Source organism: Urocitellus parryii, chromosome 9, assembly GCF_045843805.1.
Source record: "Urocitellus parryii isolate mUroPar1 chromosome 9, mUroPar1.hap1, whole genome shotgun sequence".
In the NCBI taxonomy this organism is placed as follows: domain Eukaryota; kingdom Metazoa; phylum Chordata; class Mammalia; order Rodentia; family Sciuridae; genus Urocitellus; species Urocitellus parryii.
The window spans coordinates 82,622,404-82,645,983 of NC_135539.1; the positions used below are offsets into that span (position 1 = coordinate 82,622,404).

The 23,580-nt window shown below is 37.8% G+C and overlaps 1 protein-coding gene across 1 annotated transcript in view; it reads left to right on the forward strand.

Moving 5' to 3' along the window:
• Positions 1 to 724: 724 nt before the first annotated feature.
• The window catches only part of Ero1b (endoplasmic reticulum oxidoreductase 1 beta), a 45,561-nt gene continuing 22,705 nt past the window's right edge, over positions 725 to 23,580 (forward strand). Inside the window, exons 1-5 of the mRNA XM_077802383.1 lie at positions 725 to 952; positions 11,224 to 11,343; positions 16,781 to 16,864; positions 20,276 to 20,317; positions 21,994 to 22,076. Coding sequence (XP_077658509.1) covers positions 851 to 952; positions 11,224 to 11,343; positions 16,781 to 16,864; positions 20,276 to 20,317; positions 21,994 to 22,076 — 431 coding nt within the window. The 5' untranslated portion in view covers positions 725 to 850. The remainder of the gene's footprint in view (positions 953 to 11,223; positions 11,344 to 16,780; positions 16,865 to 20,275; positions 20,318 to 21,993; positions 22,077 to 23,580) is intronic.

The following is a 23,580-nucleotide window of genomic DNA, read 5'->3' on the forward strand; positions in this document are numbered from 1 at the left end:
TTGCTCATTTTGTAGAAATCAAAGATGTTGATAAGCAAATAGCAGCTACCACTTATTGAGCACTTCCTATGTGCTATGCACTGTACTAAGCTCTTTATGTATATGCATTTATGAAATCCTAGAACAATATTTGAGGTGGAAATTAAAGCCATATAACTAACTAGAATGTGTCAGATTTGGGATCCAGGTTCAGTCTAAGTCACTCCAAGTCTTCCTGTGCGTTTATCTTCGTTCCCATATTTCCCAGTAAACTTTGGCCTGTCCTCATGCTTTACCGTGCATTATGTGTGCACGTGTCACCGCAGCCATAGGGGTGGGACCGGGCAGGAGGTGACATCCATTAGGGAGTCTGAAGGAGGAGGTGCTGAATGCTGAATCCACCTCGTCAAGACGCTGCTGGCGTCCAGGCAGCTGAAGGAGACATGAGGCTACAGGAAAGCGAAGGAGACGTTGAGGCTCAGGCCGCTCGGGAGACTCCCTGCTCCTCGCCCGCCCGCGGGTGTTTTGGAGCCCGCGTGGTCTCGCCTCATTGGCTGCCGCGGGCCCGAGAGGCGGGGCAGCCTCCGCCTACTAGCTCGCGATCAACGGTGCGGCGCCGCGGGGGCCGCCGGGACCACAACTCCCAGAAGGCCGCGCGCTGGGGGCGTGTCCGCGGCCGAGGACGCGGGGGGCGGGGCCGGCGGGGCATGAAGCGGGGGCGCGCGACGCTCCTGCCTCAGTCGCCGCTGCCGGGTGCCCGAGAGCGTCCCCTGCCTCCGACCGGCGCGCAGACCTCCGCCACCGTCCTCGGGGGTCGTCGCCCGGCATCTCGCCTCGACGGGCCCGGCCGGCCTCGGCGGGGGAGGACAGCATGAGTCGGGGGGCCCGCCGGGCCGGCGCCGGGCAGGGGGCGGCGGCCGCGGTGCAGCTGCTGGTTTCTCTCAGCTTCCTGCCGCGCGTCGTCGAGGCCCAGGTGAGCCGGCCGGGGGCCGGCCGGGGGCCCTCGGTCCGCCGTGAGCTGGAGGCCGGGGCGCAGGTGCTGGAGGGAGCGGGGCGGGGGCGCGCCGACAGGTGCGGGAACGGCCGAGAACCCCGGCGGAGCGCGGGGCGGCCCTCGGCTGCGGCCGTCGGCAGCGGAAGGGGCGACGCCTCCGAACCGCTCCCGCGGGTGTCCTGGCGATGTTTCGGCTGCCGGGAGCGCGGCTGGCTGGGACGGGATGGAACCGCGGCCGTCGTGGAGGAGGGCGCACGGAAGTGGGACATCCCCCTGACCGAGGCAGCGACCCGCCCAACGGACCCCGCGCTCGCCTGGAGGAGTGCGGTAGGCGGGCAGGGCGCCCTGACTTCCTCCGAGGCGGGCGCGGGAGAGCACTCGGCTTTGCCCTTGTCCGCCGCCTGGGTCCAAGAAGTGGCTCCGTCAGATGCGCCGAGTACGCGAGCTAGGGTCCGTGGTCTGGGCTCGTGCGCAGAGCCCTTGCCCTGCCAGTCTCGGGGTAGGGGGGTGTTCCCAGAGTGCTGAAGTCGGAGGGTTAGCCGACCCTCTGGGCGTCTTCTATTTATAATTCGAGCAAACTGCCAGGTGCTGCCAGGTCTTCTCTGCACCTGCTGCAAAGTGGAAGCTTTGTTGTGAGGGAGAAAAAAAAAAAAAGTCTCAGGTGGCCTGGTAATGAGGGGAGATGTGAAGCAATTAATGCTAGTTGCTAAGAAAAATTGACGGTAACTGAGTGTAACTACGCAAACAATTTTTTCTTACTTTATTTGGACACTTTTTCTTGGCTTTATGTTGTCCAGCACTAAATCCCAGAATGCCATACATTTGTGGGCATGTTTGAATAATTTTCAGAAGAATGATTTGATAAAAATAAAAGGGGCAGGCTGGGGATATAGCTCAGTTGGTAGAGTGCTTGCCTAGCATGCACAAGGCCCTAGGTTCAATCCCCAGCACCACCCTCCAAAATAAATAAATAAATAGATAGATAGATAGGCGAATTTTTGGTATGAGTAAGGAGCAGATTAAAATGCAGATTTTGTGGCCCTACTTCCAGAAGTTCTGATTAAGTGAATCGAGACAATGACCTAGAAATCAGCATTTAAAATAAGCCTTGCAGATAACTGTAGTGCCGTTACTCTTTTGACCATCTCTTGGACTCGGCTTGGCAAACACTGAAATTGTGGAAGTCTGGACTTATCTACCAGATTTACGTTTCCACAGTGTCTTTGGCAAAATTTTTTCTAATTACTAATTGAGTGGAATTTACATTTATGTATTTTTCTAAAATGGGATTTCTTGTTTTCTATTTTTACAAAGCATATATTAATTGTATACTTAATCACTAGAAACTTTTAGGTTTCTTCACCTACCACTAATTATGTATAATTAATTTTAAAATTTTACCTGTATTTTTTTAAAATTTTATTTTTTTAGGTGTAGATAAACGCAGTACCATTATTTATTACGCAGTACCATTATTCATTTTATGTGGCGCTGAGGATGGAACCCAGTGCCTCATATGTGCGAGGCAAGTGCTCTACCACTACAGCCCCAGCCTTTCACCTGTACTTATAATTTCCTTATATCCAAGTGAATATATATATAGTTCAACAGTTAAACATTTGTGTTTAAAGTAGTATCATGCCAAATAGACTTCAAGTGGATATATTTTTTATTTCCAATGGTACTTTCTTTTTTTGAAAAAATATTTTATTTTTTAGTTGAACACAACACCCTTATTTTGTTTGTTTATTTTTATGTGGTGCTGAGGATCGAACCCAGGGCCTGCACCCCCTAGGTGAGGAGGCTACTGCTCAGCTACAACCCCAGCCCCTCAAGTGATACTTTCTAATGTAGTGTCTGATTATATTTAGACAGTACTTTAACCCAAAACATGCTTAGTTATACATTATCCTATTGTGTTTGGTACATCTCTCAGAACTTGGGCCATAGTGGTAACTGAAGTTCAGAGAACTTGAGTGATGTTAAATTGGAGCCCTACTACAGACTTCTTTTTGCTTTATACAGTTTTTTTTTCAGTGTATTTGTTTCCCTGAAGTATAGAAAAGCAGAGAGAGAGAACTAAGTAGAGCTAAGTTCTTTCTTCTCTTGAATATATACTAAATTGGTTAAAAAAAAAAAATAGTAAAGCTGAAGGAAATAATTAGAATTTTTGAAAAATGCCTCTGTTCACAAGGAAATAGTCATTTAAGGATATATATATTTATTTTAAATGAAAGCAAGGAAAAATTTTTGAGCACACAAAATATTTGTATCCCATGCTCAATTTTCTTATAAATGTGAACATGTAGGAGCTGAGGCTTTGGCTCAGCGGTAGCTCACTTGCCTGGCATGTGTGAGGCACTGGGTTCGAGTCTTAGATCATTTATTTATTTGCTTATTTATATGTGGTGCTAACAACTAAAAAAAAATCTTAAAAATGTAACTATGCTTTGTAGTACAGTACGGTGAGCTAAACAAATAAGTACAAGTAAGTGATGAATAGTATTTCTAGAAAAAGTAATTTCAACTGGGGATATTGGAAATCCTAAAGGCCTTTCTGAGGAGGCATGAATTCAAGGAACCTTCAAAGACTCAGGCAAATTGAAAGCCAGCCACTTGGGGCTCCGATTATGCTCTACCAGTACATTACTCTGGAGATTCTCTCAAACCCTTGGAGCTTCTGCTATAACAGTTTTATGGGGTGGGCTGGGCAAGATATAATACCTATGTCTGCCCGAAGAGAGGAAACTGATGAGAGACTCCATATTAAACTTGTAGTCCAAAAAGCTACATCCTCAATGTAAGAGATGAGTAATGAATCCTGCCATAAGAAGAAAGTAAAGAAACTTGCTAGAGGAGGGGGGGAAAACTCCCTTCAGAATTTGTAAGCCAGCCCTTACAAGGTTTGCAGGCTTACTTCATACCACTTACGCTAGGAAAAGTTTCATGTAGAAAATTTAATTTATAGCAGTTCCAAGTTTGTATTCCCCAGATTACCAGGGAAAGCAAATATCCATTCCCTCTGGAGAAATTTAATTTTAACTCAAATCATAAAGAATTTTTGAAGATAAAGTGTCAGGAAGAATAAACATAATAGTTTTTTAAAAATCTGAAAACAGGGCACCATGAATCAGGTGCAGATCTTGACCTACAATGGGTCCCCCTTAATCATTTTATGATATTTCAGTTTTATGGTGATATGAAAACAACACTCTTTCAGCACAGACTGTACTCTTTTCATGGGTAGTTGTCACTCTCTCAATGCTGAGCAATGGCAGTGGGCTATAGCTCCCTTGTGAGCATGAGCGTAAACCCCTGTATTACACGGGGTACTGTGTTTCTAAGCTGTGATATCTTGTAAGTTAGGTGTCACAAAGGCATTTCCACTTGATAATTTAAATTTCCAGGATGTATTCATGTTGTAAGTTGAGGAGCATCTGTATTAGAAACAGAAACATAATGACCTTAGGTCTGAAATTATCAGATAGTTGAATGTCTTTGATTACTATGTTTAAATAAAAAAAAGAAGCTTGAAAGTATAGAAATGGAATAAGAAATTTAAAGAATGACCAAAAGGATTAAAAAATAATAGGTGAAGAAATAAAATTTCAATGGATGGATTAAATAACTTATTATACCCATCTGAAGAAATGATTTTTTTTTCCAGTACTAGGAATTCAACCCAGTGGTGCTCTACTACTGAGCTATATTCCCAGCCCTTTTTATTTTTTATGTTGAGACAGGGTCTTCTATGCTGCCTGTCCTTCTTCTGCCTCAGTCTCCTGAGTAGCTAAGATCACAGGCATTCACCACTGTACCTGGCTTGAAGAAATGATTATTGAATTAGCCATTTCCTGTCTTTTTTTTTTTTTCCATCACTTTCTCTTCCATCCTTACTCTTGGCTTCATGCGGGACAGAATTGGAGCAATCAGAAGAGAACTTCCACAGAGTAATTCACATCTATCCACTTACAAGGCTCTTTACCTATAGGTTTGATTTCCTATTGGTTACCATGGATGAACTATTCATGAATAGTTCTTGTCAAAAAACAGTTCCTCCACACATATTAGGGCCCATATCTTTCCCCTTCAAGGACATGGTTCCAACAGTGTTCCCTTTCTCTTTTGGATCATTGGTTTTTACTTCTCTAATGAAATGTTACTGTCATCATAAAACAAGTATTGGGATAAGGGTGTAGCTCATTAGAAGAACACTTCCCCAGCCCTGGATTTGATCCCCAGTACCTCAAAAACAAAAATATTGTTTACATCTTCTTTGTTGATCCACTCTTCTTTTCTGCCCCATTTTTCTTGTTCTTTCAAGAAAAATTGAAAAGCATTGTCTTTATTCCTCCTATTTCTCTTTGTTCCATTCCAGTCAGACTTTTGTCCCTAACACTCTCTGAAACTGCTCTCATCAAGATTACCAGTGTCCTTGTTGCTAAGGCCAGTAGTTTTCAAACCTCAGCTTTACCTTTTGACAGCATTTTTCATAGCTCCTCATTGACACTTCTTGGAGTACTTTCTTCTTTTTTTAATATTTATTTTTTTAGTTTTAGGTGGACGCAATATCTTTTATTTCTTTTTATGTGGTGGTGAGAATTGAACCCAGTGCCTCATGTATGCTAGGCGAGCGCACTACCACCTGAGCCACATCCCCAGTGTCAGGGTACCTCCATCTCCTCCTGACCAGCAGGAGAAGCGGGGAAAGCATGCCCCGACCTGGATGAGCCAAGAAAGGCAAAGGTCCACTGGCCACCAGCACCCAGCCCTCCCTTGCCGGAGGACAATCTGATGCGCCAGGGAGTCAAAGCAGGATCTCGTTTATTGAGGAAGTACACACAGCTTATATACTGCACAGGAACCAATCAGGATAAAAGTCAGAGGGGTGGAGCGAGTTCACGTGTATACCCATCCCGTGGTCTGTAAGGGAAGGCACGAGCTGTCCACGAGGGCAAAAGAGTCCTGGACCTATCCTGGTGGTGGTCTGTTTTTTCGCTCACCACACACAGCACTGCCTCCTGGTTGATCGCCAGGCGCCTTCCCAGCCACATGTGTGGCCCCAAGACTGGGAAGCGGGCAGCAAGTCATGCCCTATACCCAGCCCATACTTTCTTCTTTTGACATTCAGGATACAATAACTGTGGCTGGTCTGAGTGCAGTGGTGTTTACAGTACTTTACTAGTGTCCTTCCCATGTGATGGACCAGTCTTTCTTAGTATCCTTTGCTTGTTCCTCCTCTGCCCTTGACTGCCAGTCATTTAAACTTCAGAGTTCACATCTTGTACTGTTTCTTTATCTTCTTCATCTCATCTAGTCTCTTGCATTTAAATACCATACCATCAGTATTGCTAACAGATTTAAGTCTCCAGATTAGTATTCTCAATTCTACGTCTGTGTTATCTAACTTTTCTTTTAACATCTCTACTTGGGTGACTAATAAGTATCAATAATAAGACTTGATTATTAGGAAATTGCTGATTTTTCCTCTCAAATTTACTCTTCCCAAGACCTTCCCCTTATACATGTTCCAGCAACCCTGGCCTGCTTTTTCTTCAGACATTGCAAGTATGTTTGTTTATTATTTATGCGCACAGTATAACTATATAATTTGACCAACATGCAAGTGTTTTCTTCCCTCATGGTATTTGTACTGTTCTACCTAACACTTTTGTGTTCATACAGTTCACCCATCTCTTCATATCTTAGTTTCTGCTGAAGTGTCACTTTATCTGACATGTCCCCTTATCTAAAATGTCCCCATCTCTGATCATAGTATATACAAGAAAAACCCCTCTTTCCTCAGCTGATAGTCCATATTACTTTTACCCTTTGCTTAAGACTTTCCAGTAGCTTCCTGCCTCACTCAGTGTGGTATATTGTGAATATACATTTGGTTTTTGTTTGATTGCTGGCACAAAGCTCCTAAAATGCTTGGAATTTTCTAAGTGATGAAAGTATTAAGTGATAATATATTGTTCACAATGAGTCCCTTTCAATCATACCTGAGTTTATGCTAATGAGGTGACTTAGGGTGAAGCTCGTATTTAGCCTCATGATGAGCATGATCACCAGAAAGACCAAGTGATTCAACTCTGGAGCTGTTAAGAGTTGATGAACTTGTGGGGTATGAAAACAGGTACTGGGAGAGTGATGAGGAGAGGGCATAGAAGCTCAAACCATCTCCTACTAATACTCTCCCATTTGGTTGTTTCTGAGTTGTTTCCTTCATAATAAATTGATTAAAAGGTAATTAAAGTGCTTTTCTGAGTTCTATGAATCATTCTAACAAATTACTGGACCTGGAAAAGGGGATCCTGGGACCCAGATTTATAGTCAGTCAGTTAGAAGAACGAGTGGCCCAGGGTTTGAGATTGGTTTGAAGTTGGGGCAGTCTTTTGGGACTTGTGCCTTAACTGATTAGAGTTGGCACTGATTCTGGATAGTTGGTATCTAACAATTCAATTCTGATACTTAAGTCTCTTAGATCTGGAGACTTGGTTGGTGTGAGCATCTCTTAGATCTGGAGACTTGGTTGGTGTGAGCAAACACCCTAGATTCTGTAAACTAAAGTCTTACAATGGTCTCCTTTATTTTCTCCCATTCTCTTATAGAATATAAGCTCCTCAAGGGCAGAGATTTTAGTTTTTTTCTAAGTCCATATTCTCAGCATGTAGAATGATACAAAGTTTGATAGTAAATGAGTAAGTGGAGGGTAAATGCAAATAAATTATTCACAAGGAAATCTCAAGCGACGACAGGATAATAAATATTAAAGAGAACTCCAGAGACATAATAGGATAGAGGCAGAAGGTCTAATAGAATAGGAAAAAATTTGTATTGATTCCTTGTAGTAGGTCAGTATGAAAAGGACAAGTGAACTAAAGATGACATTGCACACAATAATAAATACAAATGTCTCCTAAAACATGAACATAGTGCCTCATTAGTGCAAACAAACATAAACCAGATACCATTCCACACTTTAATATTAGATTGGCAAAAATTAAAGACTAGATTAATATCAAATATTAGAATATAGCTCATCATTAATCCCAATCCATTGATGGTGACATAATAAATTGTTAGATGGGTCTGGGCATATGGCTTAAGTGGCAGTGCGCTCGCCTGGCATGCGTGTGGCCCGGATTGGATCATCAGCACCACATACAAACAAAGATGTTGTGTGCGCCGAGAACTAAAAAAAAAAATAAATAAAATATTTAAAAACAATTGTTAGAACTATTTTGGAAATCAGCCTGTTCTTCCCTAGTAAAGCTGAAATATACTTACTGCACTCTACTCCTAATCATTACAACCTGGACAAACTCCTGCATATGTATACCACCATATATATACAAAAATATTTGCATAGCATTTGTAGATCCTAAGTATGTTGTATTATTTTCTTATTATTGCTACAAATCAACACAAACTTAGTGACTTAAAACAACATAAATTTATTATCTCCTACTTTTGGGGGTTAGAAATCTGAAAATGGTTTTACAGGGTTAAAAATCAAGATATCAGCAAGATGGCATTCCTTCTGGAGACGCTGGTGGTGGGGGATCCAGTCTTCTAGAGGCTTCTGTAATCTTTGGCTTGTGACTTCTTCCTCTATCTTCAAAGCCAACAATGCAGCATCTTCTCTAACTCTTCTTTTACAAGGAACTTTGTAACTGTTGTACTTAATAATCTATATAGTCTTCCCATCTCAAGATCCTTAATTATATCTTTAAAGTCCTTTTTGTAATGTGAAATAACATTGCAAAACTACAGAAATTAGGGCCTGGATATCTTTGGGAGGGCCATTCTGCCTACTGTGTGAATCAATAATAGAATGAATAAATTGTGATTATTTTCATATAATGCAACACTTTTAACTGGGAAAATGAATGCACTACTGTAAAACGAATCATTATGGACAGATGTCAAAATAAAATGTTAGCAACAGGAGTACATTACAGAAGAATTCACATATTTCATTAACATTAAAGTTCAAAAATGGGGGAAAATTCTTAAATACATTGTTTTACAGGGAACAGTAAAGCAGTGTTGTTTTTTTTTTTTTTTAAAGAGATGGTGTCTCACTAGGTTGCCTATACTGCCACTGAACTCCTAGGCTCAAGCTATCCTCTTGCCTCAGCCTCCTAAATTGAACAAAAGTGAACAACTCAAGAAAAATGCATAAGAAATAGTGATTACTGGGCTGGGGTTGTAGCTCAGTGATAGAGTGCTTGCTTAGCATGTGTGAGACACTGGGTTTGATCCTCAACACATAAAGACAAATAAATGTATTGTATCCATCTACAACTAAAAAATATTAAAAAGGGAAATAGTGATTACTAGATAAAATACTTTAAAATCTAGAGAGTATTTTGGTTTGCATTTTGATTCCCTCACCCCATTGTTATCAGGCTAGAATTTTAAGTCTTATAAGTAGTGAGAACAATGAAATGAAACAAAGCATAAAGAACTCCAGAACCAAATTCTTGATAATGATCCCTTATTCTTTATCTCAAGATAATATAGCTCTTAACTTTATATTGTAGGGAGTTTGGGGACACCTTTACGTTCCTCTGGAGAAGGATAATAACTAGCAAGGGCTAGTTTCCATTGCTGGATCACTAAATAGCCTGTAGCAGCCTGGGGCCCGTTTTTGTTCTCGGTTGAAAATTTGAAAGGAAATAGTTGTAAGTTCATATACAATTTAAAAAAATAATCAGGGGCTGGGATTGTGACTCTGCGGTAGAGCGCTTGCCTAGCATGCGCAGGGCCCTGGGTTCGATCCTCAGCACCACATAAAAATAAATGAATGGGAAAAAGGTATTGTGTTAAACTACAACTAAAAAAATATTAAAAAGAATCAGAAATGCCATGTCCTTTTTATCCAGTTATCCCCCTGTAACAGCTTGTGAACATATCTGGTATCATAAGGAGGACATGTTAGTAATAGAATCTGTAGACTTTATTCAGATTTCTCCAGTTTTACTTGCCTCATTTGTATGTGTTCTGTACAACTTTATCACCTGTAGCTATGAGAATCTACCACCACAGTGAAAAATACTCAATGATTTCCTTAACACTTTTAGAAGTCCTTCCTGTTGGTTTTTTTGTAACCATACTACCTCATCCTCACCTGACTCCCCACTCCCACTCTGTCCTCTAGTATAGTCCTTAAAGCCTGGCAACTAAAATCTTTTCTGCATTTCTAAAAATTTTTCATTTCAATAATATTCTAAATGGAGTCATACAGTTTTAAAACTTTGGGGATTGACTTTTTTACTTGGGATAATTCCTGGAAGATTCATCAAAGTCGCATATCAGTTGGTCGGTCTCATTTTTAAGAATGATTATGGAATTTTTGAATTTTGAATTCACTTTGTAAATACTAAATTTTCTTCTTGGCTTAATAGATACTTTGAGTAGTGGACAGGAGCATGAATTTTAAAGTCTGGTGTGGATTTGGGGATAAGTTTCATTTTTACTTTGGAAAAATTAGGTTTGCCAAAGTTTAATTTCCTTTTATGTAAAATGAGGATAATAGTACCTTATGTATAGGATACTTTTAAAAGTAAATGAAGAGGCATATTAAAGAATACTGTGAGCCCAGGGAAATGGTTCATGCCTGTAATCAGATGAGTCTGTAGCCTGAGGCAGGAGGATCTCAAGTTCTAGGTCAGCCTTAGTAACTTAGTGAGACTGTATTGAAATTAAAAAGGATCTGAGGAGGGCTGGGCTGTAGCTCAGTGGAAGAACGCTTGCCTAACATGTGTGAGGCACTAGGTTCAATCCTTAGCATGACATAAAAACAAAGGTATTCTACAACAACAACAACAAAAAGAAAATGATCTGAGGATGCAGCAGTGTTGTTCTAGACTGTGACCTCTGGGACAGTCTGGGAAGAGATTGCTTTAGATTTCAGTGGCTACTTGGATTTTACGTGTGTGTAGGTAAAGGAAGGAGAATTCTCCCCGCCCCCATTTATTTATTTATTTATTTATTTATTTATTTTTTAAGTGTAGTTGGACATAATGTCTTTATTTACTTGTTTTTATGTGGTGCTGAGGATCGAACCCAGTGCCTCATGCGTGTGAGGCAGGCGCTCTACCACTGAGCTATAACCCCAGCCCTGAGAATTCTTATTTTTCATTTTGACCATTAATCTTTTATATAATAAAGCAAATCTATAAAGGTTGAAATATCAGTAATTTACATATTTAAATTTTATGTACATATGCAAATTTTAGGTGGTTGGAGTTCTGGACGATTGCCTATGTGATATTACCAGCATTGACAATTTCAATACCTACAAAATCTTCCCCAAAATAAAACAATTGCAAGAGCGAGACTATTTTCGTTATTACAAGGTAAGGTTGTAATTTTTTATTCTTTTGATTACAGAGATTTCTGTAATGCTGTCTCTAGATGTGAATTTTATGATGCTTTGGAAAATCCATTTTGCTTCCTCTCAGCACCCTGTATGTTTTTTATCATTTGACTATATTGAGTATGATAGTGAAAACCTGTTGGTTTTATTAAACATTAAGAATCTGAGCCAAGTGCTACAGTTACCTAAAACTCTGGGTAGAAGAGGAGAGGAGCGGGTAGCCATGGAAGAGAAGAGGAGGCAGTATGAGCTGAAGCGGATTAAGAGAACAGGCAGAAGCCCAAGAGGGCATACTGAAGTGAAGGCTCCCGAGAGCCTGCCGATCTCCCAAGTCTAGCAGAATAAAGCTTCCTCCTATGTGGGGGGGTTGGAGAGCGGAATCTGAGCCTCCTTCCTCTGGGGAATTCCTGAGTTTTGGTTTTGAGGCACACCATTCCTCCCTTTATAGAAGCTGAAAATGCAAGAGACTTACTTTGTCCACCTTCCTTTAAAGTAGGTCCTGCCATCTGGACACACTACTAGACTTTGGGTTGTGCTGATGGCCTCACAGCTGAGTGCTGGCATTGTTGGCAATGCAAAGTAGGGCAGCAGAAGATGTGGATTGAATAAGTCTGTCAGAGGGCTGGCAAGCCAGGCTGAGGCCACAAGTCCAACATCACCATACTGCAGAATTGGTTCTGAAATCTAGTAGTAGTTCTACTTTAAACCCTCACAAAATACTAATATTAGTTTAAGATAGCAGCATCCTTTAAATATGGCAATAGTCAATATTCCTAAGAAAAATTATTTTGAATTTTAGAAAACTATTTTAAAAACTGTTTTAGGGGCTTTACCTTTGTTCTTCCTCTCAGGATTCATTTGATTTATAATTTACTTGATTTTCATTTTTAGTTTATTCTAAAAATTGAGCATGATGATTATCTTCTTATCCTGATTTTAGATAGACTATCTTAATCCTTTAAGTATTTTTGAGGGTAAAGAAACACCATCTCTTCTAATTTGTCTTCCTGTACAACCTAAAAAACTGCGAAGAGACGTTGTACAGGAAGATGAAAAGTAAAGATTTAATACCTCCCCCATCTGCTTTTTTAGTCAGGACCAAGACTGTTCAAAAAATATGAATATTTCTGCTTCATACAAAATTCCTTAGGGATGTAGATTCTATGAATTTATTCCAAAGAGTAATCTGTACCTAGACAAATTATTTAATGTCTTTTAATCTAGGCATTTTACATTCAAAGGAGACAGTACTTATAATTCCCACCACTAAATCTATGAATCTGTGTTGGGAGATAATTTCTCATGCTTCCTTCCTACTATTAGATTAAATTATATGAAATTGTTGCCTAAATGGTTGAAAAATGGTTACATATGGTTCAGTCTAATACAATGGAGAAAGCATTTCTTCTGTCAAAGACTGTTTTCACAGAAAGTTCAGGACACATCTCCACTTAATCTCTCATAATCCCCATTCTTTCACCCCTTCTGTTTTGGGGTTTCATCTTCTATTTCTTTATCTCTACAAGGCCTGGTCAGTAGGTATACTCAGATATTTGAATGAGTGGATATCTCATTTAATCATCACACTCAAATGTTAATATTATCCACATTTTTCGAATGAAGAAATAATGGTTTAGGTATCCTAGGTAGGGTACTTTTATTGGCTAGAAAAACAGTTTCAGAAAAGCTTTGGAATAATTTACAAAAATGAATATACTTCAGAAAAGATGAAACTACAGAAATCACTAATGAACCATTTACCTATTTTTTTATTTTTTAGTTGTCAATGGACCTTTATTTTTTATTTATTTATATGTAGTGTTGAAAATCGAACCCAGTGCTAGGCAAGTGCTCTTCCACTGAGCTATAACCCCAGTCCCCATTTACCTATATTTTTGTAACAAAATTTCTGGAGGAGGGAGCCTTGATTATTTCCAGTACGTTCATGTGAACCCTTCATCCAAAGAAGAAAGGACACCTTAGTTGATAATGCATTTGCATGAATATAAGACAAGTCATTGTTTCTCAAAGGTAAATTAGGGGACTGTTACAGAAAAAGGAAAAAATGGAAGGTGGATAGGCAAAAATAGCAATATATAATAACATATAATAGCTATTTGTAATAACAGCTGCTCAATATATAATCTCATCTTTTCTCTTATCCATGTGGTTTAAAAACTGTTCCTGCAACGCAGTGAAATTGTTAGGTATATAGACAAAATATACTCTCGCCCAAAAGAGAGTAATGCCCTATTCTAGTTTATTGCACTTAGAACCAATTCTAGAGTGTTAGTGATAGCTACTCCTCTTGTAATTCTGCCTGTGAAGTTAATAAAAAGGAAATTTAACCAGTCCTAGTATACTCTACATACGATAAGTGGCAACAAAGGAAAGCTAAGAGGTTAGTTTTAAACACATATTTATAATTCAACAAGCAAGGAAATAAAGATAGAAACAACAGTCTACCTTTATTTGTAGGAAAGTGGAATGCAGCCTTGCCAAGGTGGATCTCTTCAGCTGAGGTTGTCTTGCCTTCAACATTTCCAGAAGCTAGGGTAATTATAAGCTCTTCATCCTGGAAGGAGGTCTGACTAGTGTGTTACGGTGTCTGCCACAGTTCACTTCTTGGCACTGTTCATTAGTTAGCTTTTGTTGCATAATAAATGAGCCAAAATTTAGTATCTTATAAGTAGTGCCAACTGAGAAGGTGTCATTTGAGGAAAATCTAAAGGAGGTAAGAAAGCAGACTAAGTGGATATTTGGAGAAAGAACATTCTAGGCAAAGGCAAGAGCAAAATCCCTGAGATTGCAGTGTGCCTGTATTTGAGGAACAGCAAGGTCAGTGAACAAGGGGAGGAGAGCAGGGCCACCAGATCATGTAAGGGATGATCAGTCACTGTGAGGTGAGTTGGTGGATTTTAAGCACTTGCCAAAAGATCACTCTGAAACATTGAAAATGAATTGTAAAAGAATAAGGAGTAAGAAGGGGAAACTAGAGAAAGGCAATGGCAGTGATCCAGGAGAGATGAGATGATGGCTTGCGTCACTGTACTAACGATGGAAGTGGTAATTGTTGAATCGAGTGTTTCTTTTTTTTTCTTTATTTTTTTTTAACTTGCCTTAGAAAAAGTCTCCTATTATTGTAATTGCATTCTATTCCTCCCTTTAGATTTATTGATATTTGCTTTATATATTTAGGTTTTCTAATGTTGGTACATGTGTATTTATAATTTTTATAACTTCTTGATGAATTAACCCCTTTATCATGATATGATTTTCTTTGCCTCTTTTTATAGTTTTTTTAAATAATTTTTTTATATTTATTTTTTAGTTTTTAGGTGGACACAGTATCTTTGTTTTTTATTTTTATGTGGTGTTGAGGATCGAACCCAATGCCCCGCGCATGCCAGGCGAGCACGCTACTGCTTGAGCCACATCCCCAGCCCTCTTTTTATAGTTTTTGAGTCAGTTTATTTTGACTGATAGAAGCCTATGCCTGTCCTCTCATAGTTACCACATACGGAGAGTATCTTTCCATCTCTTCATTTTCAGTCTCTGTGTTCTTAGAGTGGACATAAGTCATAAGTCTCTTGTAGGTAGCATATAGTTAGATCTTGTGTTTTTTTTTGTTGTTGTTGTTAGTTTTTTTTTTTTTTTTTCTTTTTCCTATGGTACCAGGGATTGAACTCAGGGCAACTGAGCCACATCCCCAGCCCTGTTTTGTATTTTATTTAGAGACAGGGTCCCACTGAATTGCTTAGTGCCTTGCCATTGCTGAGGCTGGCTTTGAACTTGTGATCCTCCTTCTGAGCTGCTGGGATAACAGGTGTGCGCCACCATGTCAGGCCTACTCAGTCTTTTGATTAGAGAGAATCCATTTAAACTCAAGATAATAATCTTGATAATAACCAGTAAAGACTTACTGTTGCCATTTTGTTAATTGTTTTCTGGTTATTTTTTAGATCCTTTGTTCTTTTCTTTCTCTCTTGATGCCTTTGTGGTTTGATGATTCTTAGTGGTATTCCCTGAATACTTATTTTTTAATCTTTTGTGTGTCCATGAAGGGTTTTGCTTTGTGTTAGGAATGGGGCTTACATAGAATTTTGGAGCAGGCTGTTTTAAGATGATAACAATTTAAATTTGATCTCTTGCATAAACTGTATACTTTTACTATGCCCCCACAATTTATTTGGTACTGGGGGTTGAATCTACCATTGAGCTGTATCTCTACCCCTTTTTTTAAATTTATATTTTGAGATCAGATCTTTATAAGTTACCTAGATTGGTCTTGAATTTGCCATTCTTCTGCCTCAGCTTCTGGAGTAGCTCGATTACAGATGTATGCCGAAGAGGTGAGTAAGAGGCCAGTTTAGGGAAGGGCCCTGTGGAGCTTGCTGATGACTGGATTTGCTTTAAGGGTTATGGGAAGTCAGAGAAAGATTCTTGACTGGGATTGATGGGATATGATTTGCTTTGTGAGCTAACTATGGAATAGATGGTGTGTGGAATAGATGGTGGTAGAAGCGGGGAGACTATTAGAGTAGCTTAGGAGTTAAGTGTTGATAGGGGAGGTAGTGAAAAGTAGATAATTATATAAAGGGAGGAAATGAATAAATAATCTAGATCTTTGGTATAGGCAATCCATCTGTCTAATTGAATTACCAGGTTCCCGTTATGTGTAGAATATGAAAACATAGAGATTTTATCATGCTTAAATTGTCTTATATGACCTGCTGGCCTCTTTCTATCCTTATTTCTGTTCCCCACTAAACATGAGCCCAACTAATGGTTCTCAGTTCCCAGAACCATCCAAGCTCTTTATTGCCTTATTCAGATGCCTGTTCCACCAGCTTTCATTTCTCCTGAAATGTTACCTGAGTCCTCAGAAGCCGCCATCCACCAGCCTGTTACACAACTCTGGGTTTTCTTTTGTAATACTGAGCTAAACTTGAAATTAAATAAACATACACTAATTTAATTTCTCTTTCCTTCAGTATATTTTAAGTTCAGGAGGAGTTCTTTTCCTGCTTCTGTTTCCCTGGATCCTAGCCCAGTGATTGACACACTGCATATGCTCAGTACATACTCCTTCAGAAAATGGATGCATAAGAGAACCCTGAAAAGAAGGCTGGAAGACTATATAGTAGTCCTAAATTGCTGTCAGGTGTTCTTCAGAAGAGCAGTGAATTTGAAAGTTGTTCAAGTGTCACAGGACTAATAGCCATTATTTCAAAAATTGATATTACATTTAGGTGTCTGAAAAAACTCAGTCATTTAAAATCTGAACTGTATAGGTGCCATACAAAAGGAAGGGTTTTTTGCCTACTCACTACCATGTCACAGGTAGTCAGTGACATTGACAAACATTCTGTAATTATAATACATGTTCACCAAAAATAATTTATTCTTTTTCTCAGGTTAATCTGAAGCGACCATGTCCTTTCTGGGCAGAAGATGGCCACTGTTCAATAAAAGACTGTCATGTGGAACCCTGCCCAGAGGTATAATAAATAAATAAAAATAAAACAATAGCAAAAAACTTGCTTTCTCTTGACTTGAAATAAACATAACCTCTTTATTTTAGACTGATGTCAATGGATTTGAACTTAAAAAATTCACATGCTTTCAGCTCTGCTTTATAACCAGATTATTGAACATTTATTTTATACTTGTCACTAAAATGGGTTTAGAGATACTTTTGGATTGGAAGTATACGTACTCTGTTTCTGAAATGGAAGGAAGGAAAATCAGAGCCTGCCTGATGTTGGATTAGATATACTATTATTGGCTTTTATTTCATACTTTATTGAATGTTTATATCTTGTTTCATAGACCAAAATGGGGGGAAAAAGTACTGGATCCTATACTTCAAATTTAGGATGGGAATTTCAGTGGGTAAAGTGAGAACATTTCAGGTTTGGAATTGTGTTTTCATTTGGCCTTTAACAAGTTTTTGTCCTTAAAAATAGTAAAAGAAAGGGTTGAGGTTGTGGCTCAGTGGTAGAGTGCTCGCCTAGCACATGTGAGGCACTGGGTTAAAACCTCAGCACCACATAAAAAATGAAATAAAGATATTATGTCCACCTACAACTAAAAAATAAATATATTTTTAAAAAAGATGGTAAATTAAAAAAAATAGTAAAAAAGAAAAGCATGGGACTGATGTCCGTTCTAAAAGGAAAAATTCTTTTTTTTTTTTTTTTGTACTAGAGATTTAACCTAAGGATGCTTTCCACTAAGCTACATCTTCAGCCCTTTTTGTTTTTTAAATTATTTATATATATATTTTAATTGTTGACGAAACTTTATTTTATTTATTTATATGTGGTGCTGAGGATCAGACTTACTGCCTCGTACATGCTAGGCAAGTGCTCTACTATTGAGCCACATGCCTAGCCCACCCCTTTTTATTTTGAGATGGGGGTGTCACTAATTTGCTGAAGCTAGCTGGCTTTGAACTTGCAGTTCTCCTGCCTCAGCCTCCAGAGTCCCTGGGATTACAGGTGTGTACCACTTCACCTGGAAAATTATTTTTGAAACTTTTTTTTTTACTTTTGAGACAATGCTTTGCTAAATTGCCAAGGCCTGCCTCGAATTTGTGTTCCTCCTGAGTCAGCCTCCCAAGTCACTGCAAGTTGCTGGGGAATGAAATTGACCAAATTATTCTATTATATTGTGTGCATGTATAAACATGTAACGATGAATCCCAATGTTATGTGTAATTGTAATGCACCAGTAAAAAGGTAAAAAAGAAACTGTTTCTTACCATAAAATTAACATCAATAAAATACTGATGTCTAATCTATAAAACTGAATTATAGCAAAAACTGTTAAAAAAAAGTTTATACATATGGTAGGCAAGTGCTCTGTCACTAAGCTCCACATCCAGCTCTGCTTTGCCCATTTTTAAATGAAGTTGTTTTCTTACTGCTGAGTTGTGAATTGTAAGTTATTTGGCTTTGATATAGATATGTATTTCTAAATTGTTTGCTTTTCAAGTCAATTCACTGTCTATCACGGATTATCCTCCTTTTTTAAGTTTCTAATAATAATAAACTGTTTAGTCAGCTTTTTTGCTGTTGTGACCGAAAGACTTGACAAGAATTTTAGAGAAGGAAAAGTTTGGTGTTCATGGTTTTAGAGATTTCAATGGCTCTAGTTTGACGCTTATGGTCTCAGAGGTACTCTGTTGCTCTGGGTCTGAGATGAGGCACAACACCGTGGTGGAAAGGTTTTGGAGGAGGAAAGCAGCTCAGACATGGCAATCAGGAAGTGGAGAGAGAGCTCCATTAACTAGGGAAAAAAATACAAACCTCAAAGGCATGTCTCTGGTGACCCAACTCCTCCAGCCACACTCTATACCTACTTATAGGTACAGCCCAGTTAATCTATATTAGGGGATTAATGGCACTGATTGTGTTAGGGAACTCATAACCAATTATTTCACCTTTGAACTTTCTTTCATTGTCATATACATGAGCTTTTGGGGGACAACCATAACAGAAATTAAAGTATTAAATTATAGAAGAACCCCAAACATAGGAAATCAAACACATAGACATTTAAAGATCCCCATTCCTCTTCTCCAGAGATACTCACCTTCTTATTGATTCTTCATGTAAGGTGAAGATTTTTGTATTTGTCTGTCTTTGGGGAAAAATTTATTAGGCATTTCATATTGTACCCAACCTTGTGATGCAGTTTGCTTTCTAGAATTTGAAATCTGATTTAATTGTGAAGGTTACTTTGTAGTTTACAGACTGCTTCATGTTATTTGAATTAGTGGCAATTATCAAGTCCAAGTTTTATGGTTGATTTTAGTAGTTTTTTTAAATTTACCATTGCTTTTAATAATTCTTTTTGGGGATGTTTTTGTTATTTATGGCAATTTCTGCATGACCTGTATCTAAAATTTGATTAAGTCATTATGTTCTCCAGCAAATCTTTTATAAAGCTTCTAACTTTTAGCAAATTATACTGACAGGAGTACATACAGTAGTCAGAGGGTGCTTCCGGTTAATATTTATTTCAGAATATAAAAATTCAGAGTCCTATAACTGTGACTACCTAGATTTTACTTGAGTTTTATAATTTTCTCTCCTGCCCCCTATAGATGTGTTAGAAAAAAATACTTAAGTGATAAAATATTGGCAGCAAGAAATATTTTTATCTACATAGTGTCATTGATTAGAGAAAATAATTTATCATGATCATTATTTGTATTCTTCATCCTGACAGGAAATATTTGTTCTGAATATTTTGTTAAAATTTATGAAATATGAACAATTTTTAATAGGTAATTTGCAGTTATTTGCTACCCCATAAGTAGTCAAGTTTAGAATTCAGTCCTGAGTTGATCAAAGGATCAGTCTGGGATTGTTTTCTTTCAGGTATGATTTTTGTTCTATTTGGAAATACTTTATAAATTCATTTATTAAATCCTAACATGAATTATTAGCTTTGTGGAAAAAAATGCTGGACCTAACATTTTTTCCATTGGTAAATCCTAGATTATGTAGATTGATAAACCTTAGGGTTGCCTGTGAAATCTGATTCTTGTCTTCTTGTAATCCATAATTGCCTAAATTTTAAATCTCAGCAGAAATTAAAGTTGAGCAAAGTATATGAAATATTTTTGAAAAATTTAAAAGCTTCCTTTTCTGTAGTTAGAAAGTTTATGGAAAAGTGTCAGTTTTTTACCTTAAAATAATGTGAATTATAAAGAATAAATAGCATTAAAAATTATTAGAGCTGAATTTTGGACACTTTGACATACTAGTCTATAAACAGGTATAATTCTTTGCTTTTATCCCAAGAGTATTATGAAAACATTTTGAATGAATGTGTATTTGCTCCCCATAGGATAAAATACTTTGAATCACTTTCTAAATTGTTGTTGTTGTTCTTTTAAGAGTAAAATTCCAGTTGGAATTAAAGCTGGGCTTTCTAATAAGGTGAGTCACTTCTTCCTTGAATATTTCTGCTTTACAAAGTAACACTTGTCATTTATAATACTTGACAATTGTTGCAGCAAAAAACCATAGTATAGTTAGTTGGGCCTGGAGATGTTTTGCCTCTGGATTCCAAGTCCCTAATCCTTGCAGCAAGCAAAAAGGTCCTATATTCCTAGCTTGTTTTGAAGTTATTTCAGGTCTGTCTGTGGAACTTTTAGAAGAACTTTGAACTGTAATTTAGTGTCAGATCACCTATTCAACAAGTGTTTTTATCACAGGGTGCTTTTAATCTTCTCTTTCAACTAGTCTACCTGTTAGATTCAGGATTCTATTGGATGAAGAAAATAATTAGGCTGTTTTGAGCAGAGTGCATTTTTAGATGTTGTTAAACTGCCCCTTATTAAAGATTACCTTTTTATTCTTAGGAGCATGCCACAATTAATTTTTCCATTTATTTTTTTGGGTACCAGTTTACTTTTGGTTTTTCACTGTTGGACATGTGTAATGAAGATCATCATACCCTCTTTCTGCCTTCCTCTTGTGCATCCTCTCCATTTTCTTCTTGCACTCTTTCCCATGTATTGTATGTGCTCACTTTCTTATATCTTTGTTTCAAATCTATAATAAAACCATATAAAGGCAGTTAAAGCCCACAACACCTCCTCAATTCCATGTTTCCTCCCCCCAGAAACCATTTTTCTGTGGTTTTATATTCTTGTTATGCTCTTATCCACAAGTATTATGTAGATTATTTTGTGTAATTTTTTTAAAATTTAGATATTTATTTCTTTATTTCTTCAGGTTGAAAACATTTTATTAGTTTATATTGTTAACACAGTGTTTTCCTTATCTCTCTCTCTCACTCTTTTTTTTCCTCCTTTTTTGGTAGCATATTTGGGCCTCTTCATCTCTATACTGTGTGTTCCCCAGCTCTTTTTAGAAAGTGTCTCACTAAGTTGCCTAGGCTGCCTCAGCCTCCAAAGTAGCTGGGTTTATAGACATATGCCACAGTACCCAGCCTTTACTTATTCTTAGGGTTTTGAATTTTTTTCTCTTTTGATATCTGTGGATCTTGTTCATTCATTCTGATAACTATATAGTAGTCAGTTATATGACCTTATACGGAGTAAAAGTCCTCTGTACATCAACATTTCACTTGTTTCCAGTTTTTGCTATTGCAAAAAATGATGCACTAGTATTTTGTTTCATTGTGCACATAGGTAATGTTCCTCTAGGTATGGGTTTAGAAGTAGGATTGCTGGACCATAGGCCATGCCTGTCTCAACATTACAAGACAGTAACAAATAACTCTGGAAGGTGATCCTGCCTTTTGTTTTTAAATAGTTGCCTTAAATATGGTCTCATTAATAACACTGCTAAAGTTTTAAGAGTTTATACATTTTTATAACTCTAGATTGTATTAAATTTCTATCCCAAATGAGTTTTCCGATTTGTCATCACCAACGCACTGATGCCAGTTGTTAAAATGTTCATCCTTGCTTGTTTTATAGGTAGAAATTTGTGCCTCATTTTTATTACTACTTATTATATATGTTAGGCATTTTGATAATAGGATGTATCTGTATTTAATGTATATCTGTATTGACAGATTGTTCTGCTAGTGGAAGCTGAGCAAGAGAAAGTTGTTCTTAAACTTATGGTTAACTTCCTTGCAGTACTTGAAAGTGGCAAACAATACCAAAGAATTACAAGATTGTGAGCAAGCTAATAAACTGGGAGCAATTAACAACACATTAAGGCAAGTTTAACTTATTAGTATTAAAAGATATTCTCTTGTTTAGTTTAATATCAATAATCTTTTTTCTTGAGATTGTGGAAAATCATTTTTGCTAAACATTAAATTTTCAGCTAATATTTGATAATAATAAACTTAAATTCCATAATAATTTTGCCTCTTTCTTGGCCTTTTTGTTTTTAAATTTCTGTGATGTATCATAAATACAAATATATTAAAAAGTAGAAATTTAGATTACTCAGGGCTTATGGGTTTTGAAACTTTTTTTATAAATAGTAGTTCAGTCTACATATTTAATTTGAATGTTATATTTTGAATGATAATTTATTACCATAAGTTTTTTTTTTCTACTGACTACATTATTTACTCTAAGCAGACATTTGTTTTTGAAGGCCAATATAAATCATTTATAAATAGTTCCAGCTTATGCAGTATAAAATAACTGAATGTAATCTGTTAGGAATAGATTATTACAGACATTCTTTTTAACTTTCAATTGTTTGTATTTGTGCACATAATTGATAAGACTCATAATAAATTTAGTAATATTATTTAAATTAAAAATATTAATATAGAAAAGTAAAAGGGATAATATAATAAATGCCTTTATAACTCATTTCAAATAAACAAACCTCCAGAGCAGAGAGATTGTTCTTGTCCTTCACATTTTTGCAAACAGTTGGTAATGTTTAATTACTGAAATGGCTACAGAAATTACTGAATGCTATGGAAAAAAGTAAAATAGGGAAGAAGAATGTAGAGGGTTCAGAGTGAAGGGGGTGGCACTGTTTGAAATTGAGTGGTCAGGGGAAGACCTGAGTGATAACAGGACATTTGAGTATAGTATTGAAGAAGATGAAGGCTGAAGTTAGCATATGGCTGCCTGGGAGTGTGCATCCCAGGTAGTACCTGAAGTGTTCCTTAGGAGACCCGTGGCAGGGCATGCCTAGACTATGAGGAAACACAAGAATACTGGTGTGGCTGGCCTATAGGGATCAAGGGCAAAGTAGTACAAGACAAGGTCAAAAAATGTAAAGGGTGGAGGTGGAGTGGGTGGGGTGGGTGGAGATCTTGTAGAGCCTGGAACGTACTTGTAATGAATATTGCTTTCATGGGAGTGAAATGCAAAGTGATCAAAGGATCTTGAGCACAGGAATGAGAGTGTGTTTAGGGAGCCCTGTGCCATGCTTTAGAAGCCTGATTATGAGATATTGTAGTAATCCAGTTAAGACTTATGGTGGTTAGACAGTTGACAGCAGTGGAAACAATGGGAAGGTCAGATTCTGGACATATTTGAAGATAGGGCTGACAGTATTTGCTGAAGGATTGGGTATGGAGTATGAAAAAGGAGCTTATGGATGACTGTGAAATTCATGTTCTTGAGCATAGGAAGTTTTATTTTTTTGTCTACATGTAGTATTCTATAGTATTTCCACCCTACTGTTGTTATCTGGATGTTTTCCACTAGGAGAACATTTCACAAACATTTTAGTGCACGTGTGCATTT